The 18692-nt window shown below is 35.8% G+C and overlaps 1 protein-coding gene across 6 annotated transcripts; it reads left to right on the top strand.

The window, feature by feature from the left end:
* The first annotated feature begins 802 nt into the window (after positions 1–802).
* gls2b (glutaminase 2b (liver, mitochondrial)) lies at positions 803–18167 on the top strand. 6 transcript variants are annotated; one of them, XM_046875646.1, is made up of 20 exons: positions 803–1129; positions 2151–2250; positions 3160–3281; positions 4955–5084; positions 5165–5244; positions 5380–5543; positions 6379–6437; positions 7379–7411; positions 7760–7818; positions 7903–7969; positions 8055–8105; positions 8924–9100; positions 9312–9443; positions 11466–11558; positions 14065–14126; positions 14232–14308; positions 14867–14930; positions 15385–15523; positions 15677–15712; positions 17495–18167. In XM_046875646.1, the coding sequence occupies exons 1-18, from the start codon at positions 927–929 to the stop codon at positions 15515–15517; spliced, it is 1806 nt and encodes a 601-aa protein (XP_046731602.1). In that variant the 5' UTR covers positions 803–926; the 3' UTR covers positions 15518–15523; positions 15677–15712; positions 17495–18167. The 6 variants fall into 6 exon arrangements, with proteins under 6 accessions (XP_046731602.1, XP_046731601.1, XP_046731600.1 ...); XM_046875645.1 differs by having other exon boundaries at positions 15677–18167; XM_046875644.1 differs by having other exon boundaries at positions 15385–18167.
* The last annotated feature ends 525 nt before the right edge of the window (positions 18168–18692 follow it).

The raw sequence follows: 18692 nt of genomic DNA, 5'->3' as shown, positions 1-18692 counted from the left end.
TATAGACACAACTTTTAGTTGAAAAAAATAAAGGAGTAAAAACAACTCCTGCATCACAATGGTGCCAGTGTCACATGATTAAAAGTACTTCATGATATGATCAATATCATTATACAGAGCAAGCACAGAAATACTGTAGCTTTATTCTATGTTTGGGCCTGGAGCTAATACTTTCTTTTTGTTTGTGGACCCTAGTGTATATTCATTATTGGATCAAGAACAGTTAGGTTACTTTTCTTAGTTGTAACTGGGTGGCACTGGGGCAATTGTGGCTCAGTAGTGTTTTTCATGTTTTATATATTATAGGCAAAGGTCCCCTGGTGGTCTAGTGGTTAGGAAAAAAAAAAGAAAAAGTAAGGTATAAAATCACTACTGCACCAAATGGTCCCATTGCCACACAATTACAACTAAGAAAAATAACCTAATTGTACTTGAACAAATGATGAATATATATATATATATATATATATATATATATATATATATATATATATATATATATATACATATATATATATATATATATATATATATATATATATATATATATATATATATATATATATATATATATATATATAATTTTTTTTTTCCCACAAACAGACAGAAAGAATTCGAATTTTTAAATAAATTGTTTAATATCCTGGATTTTGTTCAATTTAGATTTATAGAATTTACAATTTATTTAATATGCATTTAATATGAATTGACCATGTTCAATGCATTGCGCAAGGTCAGACACTTCTCGTGCGTAAACTCTTCCACTGAAGCGCGTGCTCAAGGGACACTCTGATGGATCTGATCTGTCAGAACGCAGTTGCTGTCGAGTGTCGCACGCGCGCACGCGTTTTCATAGCGAGCCCCTTTCGCAAAGTATAGAGGTCGTACACAGACTGTGTGTTTAATCTTCGCTCGGGTGGAAGTGGATGATGACGATGATGAATTGTTGGAGGACTTTCGGGCGGATTAACGTCGGAACAGTGAAATCTTTTGCGCAAAACCGTGTTGCGAGTTTGTGCTGCGGTAGCGCGCGCCGAGTTTGGCGACAGAGGCGCTGTTTCACTAACGACTCTCAGCTTTATCTCAGCAGAGCAACTACTGAAAACACTGATCACACCTTACCAGAGGGGTAAGTTCATTACCGGTTTGCACAAAAAATATTATATTAAATTTTTACCTGTTACAAAGGACTATTAGTATTTACAGTTTTATATCAACCTCTGTTAACCTTGATAGAAATATGTCTGAAGGTCTGTTATAATAATAATAATAATAATATAGAAAAAAAAACATCACAGGGTAATTTTCTGACATTTGCATCTGCATATAGTTCTACAAATTCGACTATAAGTTCACGCCACTGAAACACTTTTCACTTTTGTATATTTTTCAACCAGACCTAAAGATATACAATTTCAAATCAACCTCCAAAGAGAAAATATTCCATTTCAACCACACTGTAAATCACCCGAATATTAAATATAGTGACATCAAACCTGTTAATACTACTGACACATATCTATATTATATCTATAGATATTATATGAGTTATGATTTGATTATCAGCATCATTCACATCTCTGTCATTCCCATCATCTAAGGTAAAAGTCCCTCAGAGCACAACATGAGCTTCATCATTGTCTCTCATCGTAACCAAATTCTGTTTACACCGATGTCTATAGAAATCTTTTATCTTGTCTTCCTGTTCTAGTGACTTATTTATATTAGGTCTTTGAATCGATTAAACAACTTTGACCGCTGTCATGTGTACAAACTGTGTATGTGTACAAACTGTGTATGTGCACTTTTGTGTTTTAATGATGATGAGGATGATAATGGTTTACTTATCATGGACAGCCAGAATCTAATTATTAATCTAACTAAGTGAAATATTCTATGGCCCAATATATGTAGATATTCCAAAAAATGTAATCAGATTAATTTTAGAAATTTTACTACCCATTTTTATTGACTGGATTTGTCAAACTGACACCATACTCATGATTTACATTATAAAATTACACCCAGAGCTACATTAGACCTGTAGATCATTTCCAAAACTACAGGTGCAAATTTCAGATACCAAAACACCAGACATCACTTGCCAATGAATGTTTTTTTTTTTTTTTTTTTTTTTTATGTTTACTCAGAGGTAGGGAAGGTAAAAGTCTCTTCTCAGGACTGGAGGATTTGCTGTTCCAAACCATAACTAATGGGCAGGAAAGGATTCCCATTTCTCATTTCATCAGTGTGAGTCAACAATTAACTACACTCTGCTATAAAAGACAAAGTTTACATTTCAGACGATGGTGAGATGCCATCACTGATCTAAAAAGTAAATTCTCGGTATCATGGCTGCAAAATTTTCATGGTTAAGTGACTTTTAAACAATAAATCCAGTGCATTAACTTGCTTAGTATTTCATTATGCACTTATCTGATATCTTATTGGATGCTCTTCAAATACCTATACTTGAACTGCAAATATTATCACAACCGCTTATTATTCAGGTGTACATCTTTTATGAAATACAACAGTCACTGCTGGTCCTATGCTAGGTCAATTTTCTGTGGTTGATAAAGTAGATTGTCACATACAGTATATTGCATGGTGGGCTGTTTGGAATTACTTAAGTTTCAATATATTTTTAAATATATATACATATAAAGTCATTAAATAAATGAATATGTATTGAATTAATCCTAATAGTCAAGTATCTTCATTTCATTGTATTTCTCTCTATTGCGCTGAGTTTCGAATCAGATTAATGATCAGTGCATTTGAACAAGTGCAAAGAGAAACAGAGCTCCGCACCGTAAAGGCAAAGAAAAATAGGAAAGTATTAAAAAGATCGATTGTGCTGTATTTTTGAGTAACCACAAACTTTTAACAACGATCTGTTAAACTGCGATTATGTATTACATTGCTGGTTTCTATGGTGGTGGCATCATAATGATGATATTAGGAGGAGGAGTGATTCAGGTAGGACACCACTGAAGGCCTAGGTGTGAAATGCCACTGGTATACTGCTAGTTTAAAAACACTATATCTTACTGTAATTATTAAATCAATATTTAATCACAGTAGAATGCAGTCGATAAAATGGGCTAAGTGTTGTGGCAGTGTAGTTGTGCAAACCCTGTTTCTCCTCTGATTCAGGCTGTTAAAAGCACAGGTCTGCTGACCTCTGACCCCCGACTGAGGGACTGTATGGACAAACTGCGGCAAGCTGTTCAAGAATCCAAGGGTGATGTCATGATGGACTACAAACTCTTTCAAAGGTGTGTGTTACTGCTAACAATATTTGTGAAAATATGAGTAAAAATGTATTAGAACCACACCACAAGCACTGTATAAAGCTTTATTATTATATTGTAAATCCATTATTCCACCTTATATACATGGATGCAGACTAATCCAAATTACAAGTGGGTAGATCATATGATGTATGATGCACAAGGGTGACCAAATGGCTTTCAAATTAACTATTGGATTTTGCTTAATTATTGTTTTCTTTGGGACATTATCTGCAAAACAGTTTGAGAGGCTGCGGCATAAAATCTTCAAAACAAACTATAATTCAACTTTTAAAAAATTAATTAAACATCACCATTTCGGACATTACATGCTATTCTGAATAACTGCAGTTATATCTTTACTTTTGGATTATTGAACAAGTGAATCAGTAATTTTTGCATTTTAAAATAAAAAAAATTTATTGTTTGGTTGTATCAGAAATGTTTTTATATTTACAGTTTTATATGTGTTTGGACTATAACACAACTGTTAGTACATTTACATACATTATATGGACAAAGGTTTGTGGACACATAACTAAAAGATTCCCATGTGCATTTTCTGTTAGAATAACATCCACTTTTCTGGGAAGATGTTCCACTAGATTTGGAATGTGGTTGTGTATATGTTGTGTTAGTAAAGTAATGATGTAGGTATCGCAACGGTTTTCAGTAGATTGGAGCGCTATAGCAGGCCACCCAAGATCTTCCACTCCATCCCATGTAAACCATATCTTCATGGAGCTGACTTGTGCACAGGTGCATTGTCATGCTGGAACAGGTGTTGGTCTCCTAATTCATTTGGAGAGAAAATTTAATTTTACCGCATCTAAAGACCCTCGATGTACAATGGATCTGGATCTGGAAAATATAATACAGTGCATATCAGAGCCACCTGGCCTGAGTGATCGGGGGGAGGGTCTTAGTGAGGGAGGTGACCAAGAACTCGATAGTCACTCTAAAAGAGCTCCAGTGTTTCTCTGTGGAGAGAAGAGAACCTTCCAGAAGAACAACCATCTCTGCAGCACTCCACCAATCAGGCCTGTATTTTGGAGTGGCCAGACCGAAGCCACTCCTCAGTAAAAGGCACATGACAGCCCACCTGGAGTGTACAATAAAGGCACCTGAAGAACTCTAAGACCATAAGAAACAAAGATTAATCTCTTTGGCCTGAAAGCCAAGAGTCTGCAGGAAAGCAGACACCGCTCATCACCTGGCCAATACCATCTCTACAGTGAAGCATGGTGGTGGCAGCATCATGTTGAAGGGATGTTTTTCATCGGCAGGAACAGGGAGACTAATCAGAATTGTTGGAAAGATGAATGCAGCAATGTACAGAGACATCCTTAATAAAAATCTGCTTCAGATCGCTCTGGACCTCAGATTGGTGCGACGATTCACCCTATAAAAGGAGTGGCTAGACTTGAACCCGATTAAACATCTCTGAAGAGATCTGAAAATGGCATAGACAATCCCCATCCAACCTGATGTCTGAGTTCTGGACTGCTGTCTATCCAAGTCTATTCAAGAAACCTTTCCATCTAATCTAACAATTGATTGTATTTTCTTATGATTTGATCTATCATAGTTGACTTAAATATACAGTAATTATGATGAGATAACTCAATTTATATCACAGTCATTTGCCTTTCTGTTAGATGTGTAGGTGGGAACATCGTTCTGCTCTCCCAAGCTTTCAGAAAGAAATTTATCATTCCAGAATTTGAAGAATTTGTTGATGTCATAAATCAGATCTATAACAGAGCAAAACAGCAGCATGAAGGTCAAGTGAGTATTTATATTCTTTATTAATTCCTGCATTTCTGTAGGATTTATTGGAATTGAAATTGAAATTTTTTGTGTGTCAGGTAGCAGACTACATTCCACACCTTGCCAAGTTCAGTCCCAGCCTTTGGGGCATTTCACTGTGTACAGTAGATGGTCAGAGGTAAATAAATAAATAATATATAATATAATCATATAATAATAATAATAATAATAATAATAATAAAAATTATATATATATATATATACCTGAGAAATGTTGTTATTAATTGTTAAATTCTTAATATCTTTTTAAAAGGCACTCAAAAGGAGACACCAAGATGCCATTTTGCCTGCAGTCATGTGTAAAGCCGCTGGAATATGCCATTGCTTTACATGAGCATGGAACTGAACATGTGCACCATTTTGTAGGGAAAGAGCCCAGTGGGCTAAAGTTCAACATGCTCTCCCTTGATGACGAAGGTGGGCATGAGATCAAAGCTACTTCTGTTTTAATAGTGAAAAATCTTCCACAATAATTGCTATTATTACTAATAATATAAGCCAGTGGTGAACTATTTCAGTGAGTCTGTAGATGGACTTTTAAAATGTCTTGCACTAGCACTGTTCTGCTAATAGGCTTTATTGCATATTAAAGAAGTATAATTTGTCTTTAGAAGTAGCTGGCAAGAGTTTATTCAGGAATCTTTTTTAAGAAATCTATTTCTGATTTGGAGCAAAATGTTTGTGAGTATTTGTGGAGTTACTGAACACTCTGAAGCTGTCCCTCATAGTGGCCTTGAGAGTAGCAGTGTTTGCTCCTGTTACACATCAACAAGCATTTCGAAAGAACATACGTACACAATTACATACCCATTTGAACAAATTGAAAACAGCTTTTTATAATGTTTATTAATTCTTCATTGCTTATTTAATTGCTATCTTTGATATTCTTGCCACCACATATACCCTAAACCTTTCTCATATACAAAAGAAGGTGGTAGCTCAGTGGTTAAGGCATTGGGCTTTGGATCAGAAGATCACAGGTTCAAATCCCACCACCACCAAGCTGCCATTGCTGGGCCCTTGAGCAAAGCCCGAAAACCCTCCCCTGCTCAGTTGTAAGTCGCTCTGGATAAGGGCGTCTGCCAAATGCCGCAAATGTAAATGTAAAAGAAAATCACTTCATGGGTACAGTTTGAGGTTAAGGGTTTACAAGGCATTTTTTACAGAAAAGGTTTTATATACAATTTTCTATTTTCTATTGGAATTAGTGGTATAAATATAACGTTTGTATGAACATGTTTTTGATTTTCAGATAAACCTCACAATCCAATGGTGAATGCAGGAGCAATTGTCATCAGCTCTCTTATTAAGGTAAACACACATCATCATGCTTTGACTGTAGCTAGTTTACGTCAAACTGTTCAGTCACTGGTCCCACAGTCGAAATTGACACTGCAACGACTGGTAACCCAAAACTTCTTGTGTGAAGTATAAGGGCACCCTCACATTTCAGCAATTATTTTAGTAGATCTTCTCAAGGGACAATAATATAGAAATGAAACTCTGATATATTTTAAAGTAGTCAATATGCAGCTTTTATAGCAGTACAGATTAACTGTCCTCGAAAAAAATTAATCAATACACATCCATTATTGTCAAAATAACTGGCAACAAAAGTGAGTACACCCTAAGTAAACATTAAACTGTGTCCAAAGTGTCAATATTTTGTTGTTGTCTAGAACTGCTCTAATCCTCCTGGGCATGGAATTCACCCGAGCTGCACAAGTTGTTGCTGAGATCTTCTTTCACTCCTCCATAATAACATCACGGAGCTGCTGGATGTAAGACACATGGCGCTTCTCCACCTTCCGCTTGAGGATGCTCCACACATGCTCAATAGGGTTCAGGTCTGGAGACATACTTGGCCACTCCATCACCTTCACCTTCAGCTTCCTCAGCAAAGGCAATTGTTATCCTGGCGCTGTGTTTGGGATTGTTTTCATGTGGGAAAACTGCCGTTTAGCACAGCTTTCGAAGGGTCTACCCTAAAATATATCCAAGTTCATTTCTATGGTATTGTCCCTTGAGAACATATACTAAAATGGCTGCTTAAATCTGAGGGGTGTACTTTTGTGTGTGTGTGTGTGTGTGTGTGTGTGTGTGTGTGTGTGTGTGTGTGTGTGTGTGTATATATATATATATATATATATATATATATATATATATATATATATATATATATATATATATATATATATATATATACATACATTTTTGTGGTTTTTATTTTTTACTTTTTTATTTTTTTTCAGCCTGGGGCCAACAAAGCTGAGAAATTTGACTTTGTAAGTAAGTCAACAATAAATTGTGACTACAATTTTAAATTTTTCTATTTAATAATAACAATAAATAGATACTTCTGTTTAAAAACATATGATTTTTTTATTAAAAGTTTGGTGTTGTGATCAAATTCTCAAAAACACAAAAGTAGTAGTACATTTTATATATCATTTGCATAATTACATATCAATATGTTTATCATATCAACTTAATTCATGCAATGTACTATGATAGTATTTTAGGTAACGAAATATAGAAAAATGGAACTGAATTCGGTTTCTTTCCCCTTTTTGCCTTTTGTCCATTAAAAAAAATGTCAACAATGTTTTCTGACAAATAATTTTTTTCTCTAGGTGATGGACTTTGTAAAGAAAATGGCAGGCAAAGAATATGTAGGCTTCAGTAATGCCACGTGAGTTCACAATATTTATATTGTTGCTTTAAACTGGCTTTTGTTCTTGAAATTGATTTTTTATAAAGCAATTTCTGTTTATAGGTTTCAGTCCGAAAAGGAGACAGGAGACCGAAATTTTGCAATAGGCTACTACCTGAAAGAAAAAAAGGTTTGTTATGTGATTGCATTTCAAAACTTTAGTTTAAACTACTTGGCAAAACAATTATTGGTTACCTGTTTGTGTTTGTATACAGTGTTTTCCGCCTGGGGCAGATATGATCGATGCTCTAGACTTCTACTTCCAGGTGAGAAAAACAGAAAATTGTATTTATTTGTAATTGTGAAATCATCCAAGGCGATTGGAAAAGTAGATTAAAATATTACATTTAGGATGCCATTTAAAACACTCAAGGACATCGTACAGTTGAGTGATAATCCTAAAATCAAGACAAACAACAAACAACTGTTTAACTGGTAAAATTGATCAGAAAGCTAATCTGAAACAAGGAGTATTAAGGCATGAGGTATTTAAGTGGTCAGACAGTCACTTTTATGTATAGATTGTGGAAGAGAATTCCAAGGGTGAGGCGCAGCCCAGCTAAATCCCCTAAACCCCATAGTGACTTAAGGAACAGAATGATGAGAAAGATCTGAGAGTGCGCTTTGGGATGTAAGTATGAAGCAAGTCAGAGAGATATGAGGGTGCAAGAATATAAAGAGCTTTAAAGGTGAGAAGCAGAATCTTGTACTCTATTTGATATTTGACAGGAAGCCAGTGTAGATAATAAAGGAACAGAGGAGATATGCTCGATGGAGGAGGTTCTAGTAATTATACAGACCAACTGAAGTTTATGAAGGAATCTGTGAGGTAACCCAAACAGAAGAGTTACAATAAGAATAGCTGTGAAACGAACAAAGAAAGCTGATGTTCTGTAGATGGAACTACGCAGACCGAGTAATATTGTTCACATGCTTTTCGAAAGACAATGTACTATAAAGGACGACACCCAGACTCTTAATCTGAGGAGATGAAAATTGTCAGAAGTGGTTATTAAAATGTTGTGTTGCTTAACAAACACATCAATAATGAAAAATTTGAAAACAGTGTTTGTTTCCCACACAGCTCTGCTCTATTGAGGTGACATGTGAGTCAGGCAGTGTGATGGCGGCCACTTTAGCAAACGGAGGAATCTGTCCTATCACAGGCGAACGAGTACTGAGTTCTGCGGCGGTGAGGAACACGCTCAGCCTCATGCACTCATGCGGCATGTATGACTACTCTGGCCACTTCGCATTTCATGTAAGTCCTAACTGGATTTGGATCAATATTTTATGATATTTTCCTCTTTTATTTTATTTTATTGATTACAGTAAATTGAAATTACATAATACATTGTATCTAAGAAAGGTGGGGTGCTTTATAAGCAAAGATTTTGATTTTATTTCTTTCTTTCTTTTACATATTCTGTGCAATAACATTAATGTGTGAGCGTTGTGATTTTGTGTGTTAGGTTGGATTGCCTGCTAAGTCAGGGGTGTCAGGGGCTGTGCTGTTAGTGGTCCCTAATGTAATGGGCATCATGTGCTGGTCACCACCTTTGGACAAACTGGGGAACAGCGTGAGAGGCATTCACTTCTGTGAGGTCAGCTTACTCTCTAAATATAAACTGCAATCCATTCTGAAGTAATCATAATAATAAGGTTATACCCTACTTCCTCTGCATGTCGCAATCTTGTTTATTTAGCACAGCACTACATGACGCTACTTGCTTTATATAGTTTAAGTACAATTTAATATTACTGAATACACTCGCAGGAAAAAGTGGCATTTATTATTTAAAGTACAATCACTATTATTGGCACAGACCTAACAAAATGCTGCAGAATGATTAAATAAGGAAATCTTAAACAGGTTGTTCTCATCTCCTAATTAGATTCTAGATGCATACTTTATTAAAGGCAGGCAGACTCAGAGTGTAACTTTGGTAACCCTACAGAACAAAAGATGTATACAGTGCAAATATTAAGTCCTAAACATAAATATGTGGTGTTCTACATTGTTCCAAAAGAAATCTTCATTCCCACTATTTCTTAATTTACATAACATTTTATAATACACATTCCTGAGATTTTTAAATTTAAATGAGATCATTAAAAATAAAAATGCAGACAGTTGTAGTTTAGGAGTAATGTAGTATGATTATCAAGGGGTCTCTGGTGGTCTAGTGGTTAAGATGCGGCGCTATCACAGCTGCGGCCCGGGTTCGATCCCCGGTCAGGGAACCAACCCCAGCCACTCTTAGTGCCGGTCCCAAACCCGGCTAAATGGGGAGGGTTGCGTTAGGAAGGGCATCCAGCGTAAAAACATGTGCCATATCAAACATGCGGATGATCCGCTATGGCGACCCCTAATGGGAGAAGCCGAAAGAAAGTAGTATGATTATCAATGTTTTTAGTTTTCAGTGCAAAAAAAAAATCACAGCGCCAAAGTGTCTTTCACCCTGACAAAATAAGCGACATTTTCCAGATATTTCGAAGTGAACACTTTTTTATCACTTCAGTATGTTGATACACTTTACGACAGTTGCTTTGCAATGGGTGGTGTTACTTTGGAATGCCCTGTGTAGGGTAGATCGCTTCAGAATGTACTGCAGTGAAAAGTATATTTGTATCAATGTGCTCTTCATTCACTAAACCGAATGTGTAATTATTCATACAGTATAATCATTATGTAATATATGTCCAATCTCCTTAAAAAACATTTTTTAATCATCTACCTAATTGAAACATTGGTCTGCAGAGAGGGCAAATGTACACACATCATTCACTCAAGTAGAAGTACAGATGTTTTAAAAGACTCGTAAAAGTTGAAGTACTGACTACACTTTTTCACACAAGTTAAAGAAGTTTGGGCTCTGACATGTACTTAGATAAAAAAGTAGCCATTACTACTACCTGTTTTAGTGTCACGCTGGTAACTGGACCTCACATCATATTAATACATTCATATTTAAAATGTTGTTACCTAATGAATGTTTCTTGGCTGAACAACCACCATATAAAACACAAGCAGAGCAAATATGATGATGATCAGATGATTAGAAAGGTCTCTGTTCTCAGTCATGTTTACATCGCTGACTCCCTCCGTCTCATCCACGTTAACTCCATTATTCTTGTTGTCTTCTGCCTGCTCATTGTTAGTTATAATGAAAAAGCAACGCAATGACAAGAAACAGGTCGATGAGCGGAAAACAGCGGGCAATGAGAAAAAAAATATTGCTCATGTCGTTAAATAGATTAAAACTAAAGTAATAAGCCCAGTGTGAAAATTTAAGAGGGGGAAAGTACAGATATTTGTGTAAAAAATTTAATGACTGAAAGTAAAAAGTTGTTCAAAAGATTTATTGTGAAGTAAATACCAAAAATATCCAGTTAAGTACAGTACCGAAGTATTTGTACTTCATCATTTCTCCTCTCTGTTGACCTGCTATTATGCTCATCTGGATTAAAAATTCATGCTACAAATCATTGAATAAATGACTGCCAAATCAGATTTTCTCCACAGCTATTATATCATGGCTGTAAACATGTTCCCTTTTCTGAGATATGGATCCAGGCTTCATGACAATGAGATTTGATATGCTGCATAAATATTTTCCTTTCAGGAACTGGTGTCCCTCTTCAACTTCCATAATTACGACAATCTAAGACACTTTGTTAAGAAACAGGATCCTCGGCGACAGTCTGGTGATGAAAGAGTGAGACCAAATATTGAAAACCATTATTGTTACAAATGTTTATTTAGGATTTTTGTCCAGCAGATGGTGCTCTTGCTCTGGTATAAAGAATCTTAACAGTCTCGACAATGTCTGATGTCTGATTAATGAAGTCCACGCCTTTAAATTTAACAGAAAGAATTTACAATTTATTTTATTACATTTAGTACTTAAAATGTAAAATATATTATACATGATATTTTATAGATAGAAAAACGGATTCTGATAGCAAGCTATTGTGCAAATAGTAAATGGTGGGCACACGGAGGAATAATCACTTTTATTTCTATAATATACATGCATTATTAATATTTTTGGGAAATCAGGTCCAAGCAGGGGCACCACAAGAGTGCAGAAATCCCTGAATGGTTCAAAGGGTCCAGAGCTTGATACAGACTATGAAACACATGTCTTAGGACTGTTTGATTGGGTTGGGATCAGGGGGGTTCGGGGTAAGCTTTTTCTCAGAGGGACACGATTTTTAACTTCATCCTTACATCCAAGCACACAACATTTTGTGTCGAAGAAAATTGTTTGGGGGATATTTTGACCTCAGCAGAACAGGAGGATTAACCTTTTCAGACCTGCTTTGAAATTGTACAAGTTGCAGACAGACACTATATTGTCATGACAACAAACAGATTAAGTTCCTACTGTCATTCAGAAGATGCCCACTGACTTTGATACTGTGGTGCTCTAACCAGAGCTTATAAAATGCACCTGTGCATCTGCTGTTTACGCACTTCTGAATATGATGTGAATATGAAGCCTAGCAGTAACAATTTAGGCCATATCACGTATTTATCTGTAGTTTGCTAACAAATAAATACTAGAAAAAAATATTGACCTTGTTAGTGTAATAGTTCTTGTTTCAAAAATCTTTTTCTCTTTTTATGAGAGACATTGAGGTGCTAAAGACAACAATGAATTGAATAAGGATTTTAGTTAAATGTTAGTTAAATCAATATATATATATTTGCTTGTAACAGGATCTTAAAGGAGCATTATGCATTATGTAGCTACAGCCTTCTGCCGCCTGCGAAGTGACTGGCAGTTTCAAGAAACCATTAGCCAGCCATTACCTGTTGAAATTATTAGTAATAATTAGTATGCTCAGAATCAAGTTTTTTCTAATTTTTACTACTTGGTGATATAACAGGACAAGAAATTATCTTAAAATGATATCCAGCACATTGAAATATAATACAGAATGGCACCTCCAATTACAGCATCTTATATTTACAGTATTTGGCAGACCCACTAATTCAGAGTGACTTACCGTATTTTCCGGACTATAAGCCGCTACTTTTTTCCCACGTTTTGAACCCCGTGGCTTAAACAACGAAGCGGCTTATTTATGAATTTTCCTGGGTTTTTCCCGGTTTCACAAACTTCAAGCCAAAAAACTGAGCGACATAACATTAGACCAATGAAATTTCCTAATGGAAACGAAAAAACGCACCTCACCTGTGTTCTGAGCTGCACGGCTTCGGGAGAAAAAACGTTTTTTTTTTTTAAACGCACGACGATGCCAAAAGATAAACTCCCGAGAGAAATAGTTGTGAAAGGAAGGAGGAAGACAGTGAACAATGATTCTCTTGGTAGGCTACTGTTTAGATACAAGCCGTTGTAACGCGTTGAGTCTGGGTGAAGGGAGAGCTCGCTAACTCCAGTTGCAACAGAAATCATATAAGCACAGACAGGTTTCCAAAACTCGTGCTTTTTAATTTTTCTTGGCAACAGCGTTACAGGTTAGTCAAAGAAACTTAGAAATGATCATCAGAAAATAATAAGGACATATTCCTCGGTCTTGCACACATGCAGTAATACCTGGAAAATGCGGTGGCAGGCTATTCCCAAAATGCCAACATATTTCACCTGTTACACCGTGTAACAGACACTCTCTTTCGTTAAAGCCTGTGTAAAGTTCATTAGTTTTAGTGTAGACGGCTTATAGACAGGTGCGGCTTATTTATGTTCAAAATAAAAATCTTCAAATTCAAATTCAGTGGGTGCAGCTTATATATGGATGGCTTTATAGTCCGGAAATTACGGTATATTATTTAAGAGTGATTTATCTTATTAATACAACTGAGCAGCTATGGGGTTAAGGGCCTTGCTCAAGTTCCCAAGATTAGCAGCTTGGTGTGGTTGGGGTATGAACTCATGATATTTGGATCCAAACCCCACTAAGCTACTGTCTTTGGTGAAGTGCATGGGATTTAGTGTAGCTACACAGACTTCTTTGACTTAGTATAAATTTAGAACTATACGATATGATAAAATGCAATAGCTAAAGGCAGAACCATATTTGATTTAGGTCTCTTTTTTCTCCCTTTGATGGGCACCACTGCAATTAGCATAATTGTATCCGATATTTTATTTGTAAAAATAATTTCGTAATTCACAGAAATATTCAGCTACTTTTTCTCAAGAAAATAATGTAACTTTGATTCTCCCATCTCTGTATTCAATTGACTGTCTTTAGAACAAGTCTGTGGTGAACCTGATGTTTGCAGCTCATAGTGGAGATGTTTCAGCCCTCAGGAGGTAATTCACATCTTAGCAGTCTCTGCTTGTTTAATTGAACTGGACTGGATTCCTTGTGGCTATTTCATAGATTAGCATAAAAATAAAATCCCTTTCTTTGTTCAGGTTTGCACTGTCTTCTATGGATTTGGACCAAAAGGACTATGACAGTCGCACAGCACTTCATGTTGCTTCTGCAGAAGGTAGATTAAGAAATGTTAGAAATAATAGCTGTCAAAGAATATACACCAACCAGGCATATTATTATGCCATTATAACATTATGACCGGTGAAGTGAATAACACTGATTATCTCTTCATCATGGCACCTGTTATTGGGTGGGATATTATTTGGCAGCAAGTGAACATTTTGTCATCAAAGTTGATGTGTTAGAAGCAGGAAAACTGGGCAAGCATAAGGATTTGAGCGAGTTTCACAAGAGCTAAATTGTGATGGCTAGACGTCAGAGCATCTCCGAAACTGCAGCTCTTGTGGGATGTTCCTGGTCTGCAGTGGTCAGTGTTTATCAAAAGTGATCCAAGAAAGGAACAATGATGAACATAGGAACTGCTGTAGCTCAGATTGTTGAAAAAAGTTAATGCTGTTAATGCTCGACAGGTCAGGAATGTTTTGGCAGTAAAATAGCACAAACACAATATTAGGCAGGTGGTCATAATGTTATGCCTGATCAGTGTATGTTTAAATTTTTAAACATGTTGCTATATTGATTATAATTAGCATTTTTATGTTGTTTTTTTCAGGTCATGTGGAGGCTGTGTGGTTTTTAACAAATACATGCAAAGTGAACCCCTTTGTGAAGGACAGGTCAGAGGGTTTTTCAATCCACATAATTAATGCTTTGTATGGAAGATGTTCATTTAAGGTCCCCTGGTGGTCTAGTGGTTAGGATGTGGTGCTCTCACCGCTGCGGCCCGGGTTCTATCCCAAGCCTGGATAAATGGGGAGGGTTGCATTAGGAACGGCATCCAGCGTAAAAACGTGCCAAATCAAACATGCGGATGGTCCGCTGTGGCGACCCCTAATGGGAGAAGCCGAAAGAATGTTATAAGTTATGTAAAATCTTCATTTGCAAATTAACTGTAACACATTCCAATCTTTGCGCTAGTCTGGCATGATGAAGTATTTGGTCATGTTTGATTAAAGTTTTATGCAGATTGGTTTATAAAGAGAGGAATACATCAGTGTTTCTTGTGGATCGACAATTTTTGATAATCCACTAAATTTTTCGTTGGCTAAAATTGGGTTTTTCTGTGTCCAGGTGGGGGAACATTCCTCTAGACGATGCACTGCAGTCCGGTCATGATGGCGTGGTAAAGATTCTGCAGGAGTATCAGCGGGCCTGTGAGGTTATGAGAGTAAAAGACACACTTGACTCTGCAGCGTGGCAGTGATTAAAAGTTTGGAATTCTCATGTATAGATGAAGCATTTAACATGCCGTTTAAATGTAGAGAAATTGATCCCTACATTTAAATATAGAGATTTAGTGTAAAAGGTAAAAGAACTTGAACCTGTTCTTTCATTTATTGACACCATTGTATTGAATTCACAGAGACTGTGTTCAATCCTGCTGCTGCTTTGATCTCAGGTAATAGATTGTGTGTGGAACTCTGATTAGTTCTAAACAGCATGTATGCAAACATACCTTTTACCCAGATATATGCTGGATGTAGCTCTGTGACAATACACCTGTATATTATTTTGTAATAATTATGCCAACTAACGTCAGATTACACAGTTTATACATGGCACATCCCATAAAATATAAGATGTGTAATGATTATGTAAAATGATCAATTTTACAAAAACAAAAATGTAAATTGGAGAATATTTTTTTAATTATTACAATATAATACTGTAGATATAAGAATGCACATCTATCTGTAAAGTACTAAGCATATATTCTGTGTAGATTAAATCCTAAATGAACAACGTAGGCTTTTAGATATTCTCACAGACAGCAGCTCCATGAAGTCACATAGATGTAGTCTTATTTTCTTTTCAGTTAGGCTTAATCAGTATCTAAAAAGCAAATGTCACGTTTTGGTTTTGGATAAAAATGGCTGTGCGTGTTGAATTCTTTATATCACCAAATATAGCTGGAGCATTTCTTTTTTGTTACAGTGTCATTCAGTGCCATTATGCATGCAGTTGTTAAGCTGTATTGTTCATTGTTCATTAAAAAGTAAATAAATAGGTAATGAGCAGACTAGGACAATAGAAATTTCATGAATACACATACAATGCTCTATTTGTACAATCATGTATGTGTATGATTTAGGAACAAGTTGTATATTAAGGAATACATTGATTAAGAACCATAATTCAATGCTTTTTCAAAGCTTTCCTTAGAGTTACACAGTAAATAAAAGCTCTGACATATCAAGACGCCAGTCGACAGTCACCTGTACTTTTTGCATTATGTTCTGTGCTGTTTGGCTGATTGAGCTTGTTGAATTGCTGTCAGAGGCCAGTGTTTACTGAGTGGTTGTTCAGCCGAGCGAAACAGTGCGGGAGAAAGCGCATGGAGTAAGCAGGCAAAGAAATAACACACTCAAAAGGGCATGCACAGAGTATCAAACTTCTCACCTTTTCCTTTTCTTTTTTGGAAAATGCTCAAGCATAGCATTTAAACTTTAAGTTGTTTGGGTAGATTCATGTTGACACAATTTTAGAATAGGTTATAGTACATACAGATGATGAGCTGAAGGAAACACTCATTATCTGTACATAGCAATTCAAATTCTACCATGCACATGGATGTGTATAAGTGCTGAGTCGGCCTAATTACCCCAATTTGGGATAAACATTGCAAATAGAAGAGTTCTAAGAGACTCTTAATGGAATTAACTTAAACAGAATGATCTTAAACAGAAATGTACTTAATGAGGCTGGATCGCTGGAGTTTTAGTTACAAAGATAGCTGTGTTTCATTGCAAACAGAACACACATCCATACACTGATGGGGATAAAGGTCTATAAATCAAAAGGTTAGAAATTGGGGTTGAAACAATGCATTGATTGATGTGTAAGGAACAACATGTTCTGGAATTGAATGAGGATGTCAATGCAGGACATGAAGCTGTTATTTGTCACACATCTGCATGTATCATTGGCCTAAGGTTGTGACAGGAATGTTATGAGTTTGCATCACCGGATTGTCCAATAATTCTTTGTAAGTCAGTTTGGATAAAAGCATTTGTTAAATAAATGCCATATTAGCTTGAGGACAAAGTTTTAAGTAGTGACTGAACTGATTAGAAACATCAAATTGACAACATTTTTAAAAAACAAATGTGTATGTGCTTTTTGAACATCCCATTCCAAATTGTATTTCCTGTTTGCTATTATAATATCCTTCATTCTCCAGGAAACATGTTCCACTACATTCTGGAGTGTGCCTGTGGAGATTTCTGTTTATTCGTGTATTGTGAGGAGATCCAGGGTACAGTCAGCATTCTGATTCATCCCAGCGCTGTTCAATAGGGTTGAGGTCAGAGCTCTATAGAAGTCCACTCAAGATCTTTCACTGCAAACCATGTAGACCATATCTTCATGGAGCTGGCTTCATGCACAGGGCCTTGTCAAGAACAGGTTTTCTTAGTTCAAGTGTGTCGCATTTTACTTTCTGATATTGCATTTATATGTTTTTAATTTTTTTATTCCCCATTATAATGGAATGTATATTACTGTGCTGTATATATTAGTAATGGGAAAAGGGAGATGTTATTTTATCCAAATAATTTCAACAAATTGGTGTATTATGTATACATACAGCATGTATTTTATCCAACTGGTGTTTTATCTGAATATGCATGAGGATATAAAATGACTGATCATATATGAAGTGCACACACTTTTAGGTTTGTTATATTTCTTATAGTTTTTGAATCATAATTAAATTGATTATAGGAAAACCCACAATGTTTGTATACTGTAATTGTTATGGTCTCCTTTTGGCTTCACCTATAAAAATGATATGTTGTAAGAAAACTAGTGTAACATAAATCGTGTGTAAAATTAAATGTTACTTTTATTAAAAATTCTCAGCAGCATTTTTTTGTTGTTTTGGTATATATATTTTTTTTTATGATTAATGTACTTAGTAGATAAAAGACGAACTGCCCTTATAGAACAGTGTGGAGGCAGAGCTTTATAACAACAGATACATTGCTAAATCTGAGCTCGGTCCGATTCTGCATAAAACAGAAATCAGCAAAGCATTACATAATATTTCTATGATTTTCTAAATACTGCATTTGTTTGATATTGTGTGTGTTTTCAGAGCAGACTTTGGCAAATGATTGGTTTTCTCAGCTCACATTAAGCTGAAATAAATCTCGTATTTGTCACATAGTGCCATGTGCCAAGCATTTCCTAAGCTTGGGCATCCTAATGATGTGAGTGTGTACGTGTGTGCAGTCAAATCTACAATCTTTGGAAATGTATTAATGAGCTCATAAATATTCCTGTTGGTGAAATTATTGTTAGTGTTTTTCTATGTCCAGGGAAAGCATTTAAATAAAAGTGCTCATTTTGATACAGATGAAATGAGAAGCTTTTGACAC

The sequence above is a fragment of the Silurus meridionalis genome, chromosome 19 (assembly GCF_014805685.1).
Source record: "Silurus meridionalis isolate SWU-2019-XX chromosome 19, ASM1480568v1, whole genome shotgun sequence".
In the NCBI taxonomy this organism is placed as follows: domain Eukaryota; kingdom Metazoa; phylum Chordata; class Actinopteri; order Siluriformes; family Siluridae; genus Silurus; species Silurus meridionalis.
Note: the sequence above shows the minus strand (reverse complement) of the source record. Positions and strands in the feature narration are given on the sequence as shown.

Bases quoted from the DNA above. Each gene is read 5' to 3' on its own strand.
- gls2b (XM_046875646.1), top strand. From the start codon at position 927: ATGATGACGATGATGAATTGTTGGAGGACTTTCGGGCGGATTAACGTC. The intron at 5,245-5,379 runs GTAAATAAATAA...TCTTTTTAAAAG, and splicing joins TGTACAGTAGATGGTCAGAG to GCACTCAAAAGGAGACACCA. The intron at 14,931-15,384 runs GTCAGAGGGTTT...TTCTGTGTCCAG, and splicing joins AACCCCTTTGTGAAGGACAG to GTGGGGGAACATTCCTCTAG.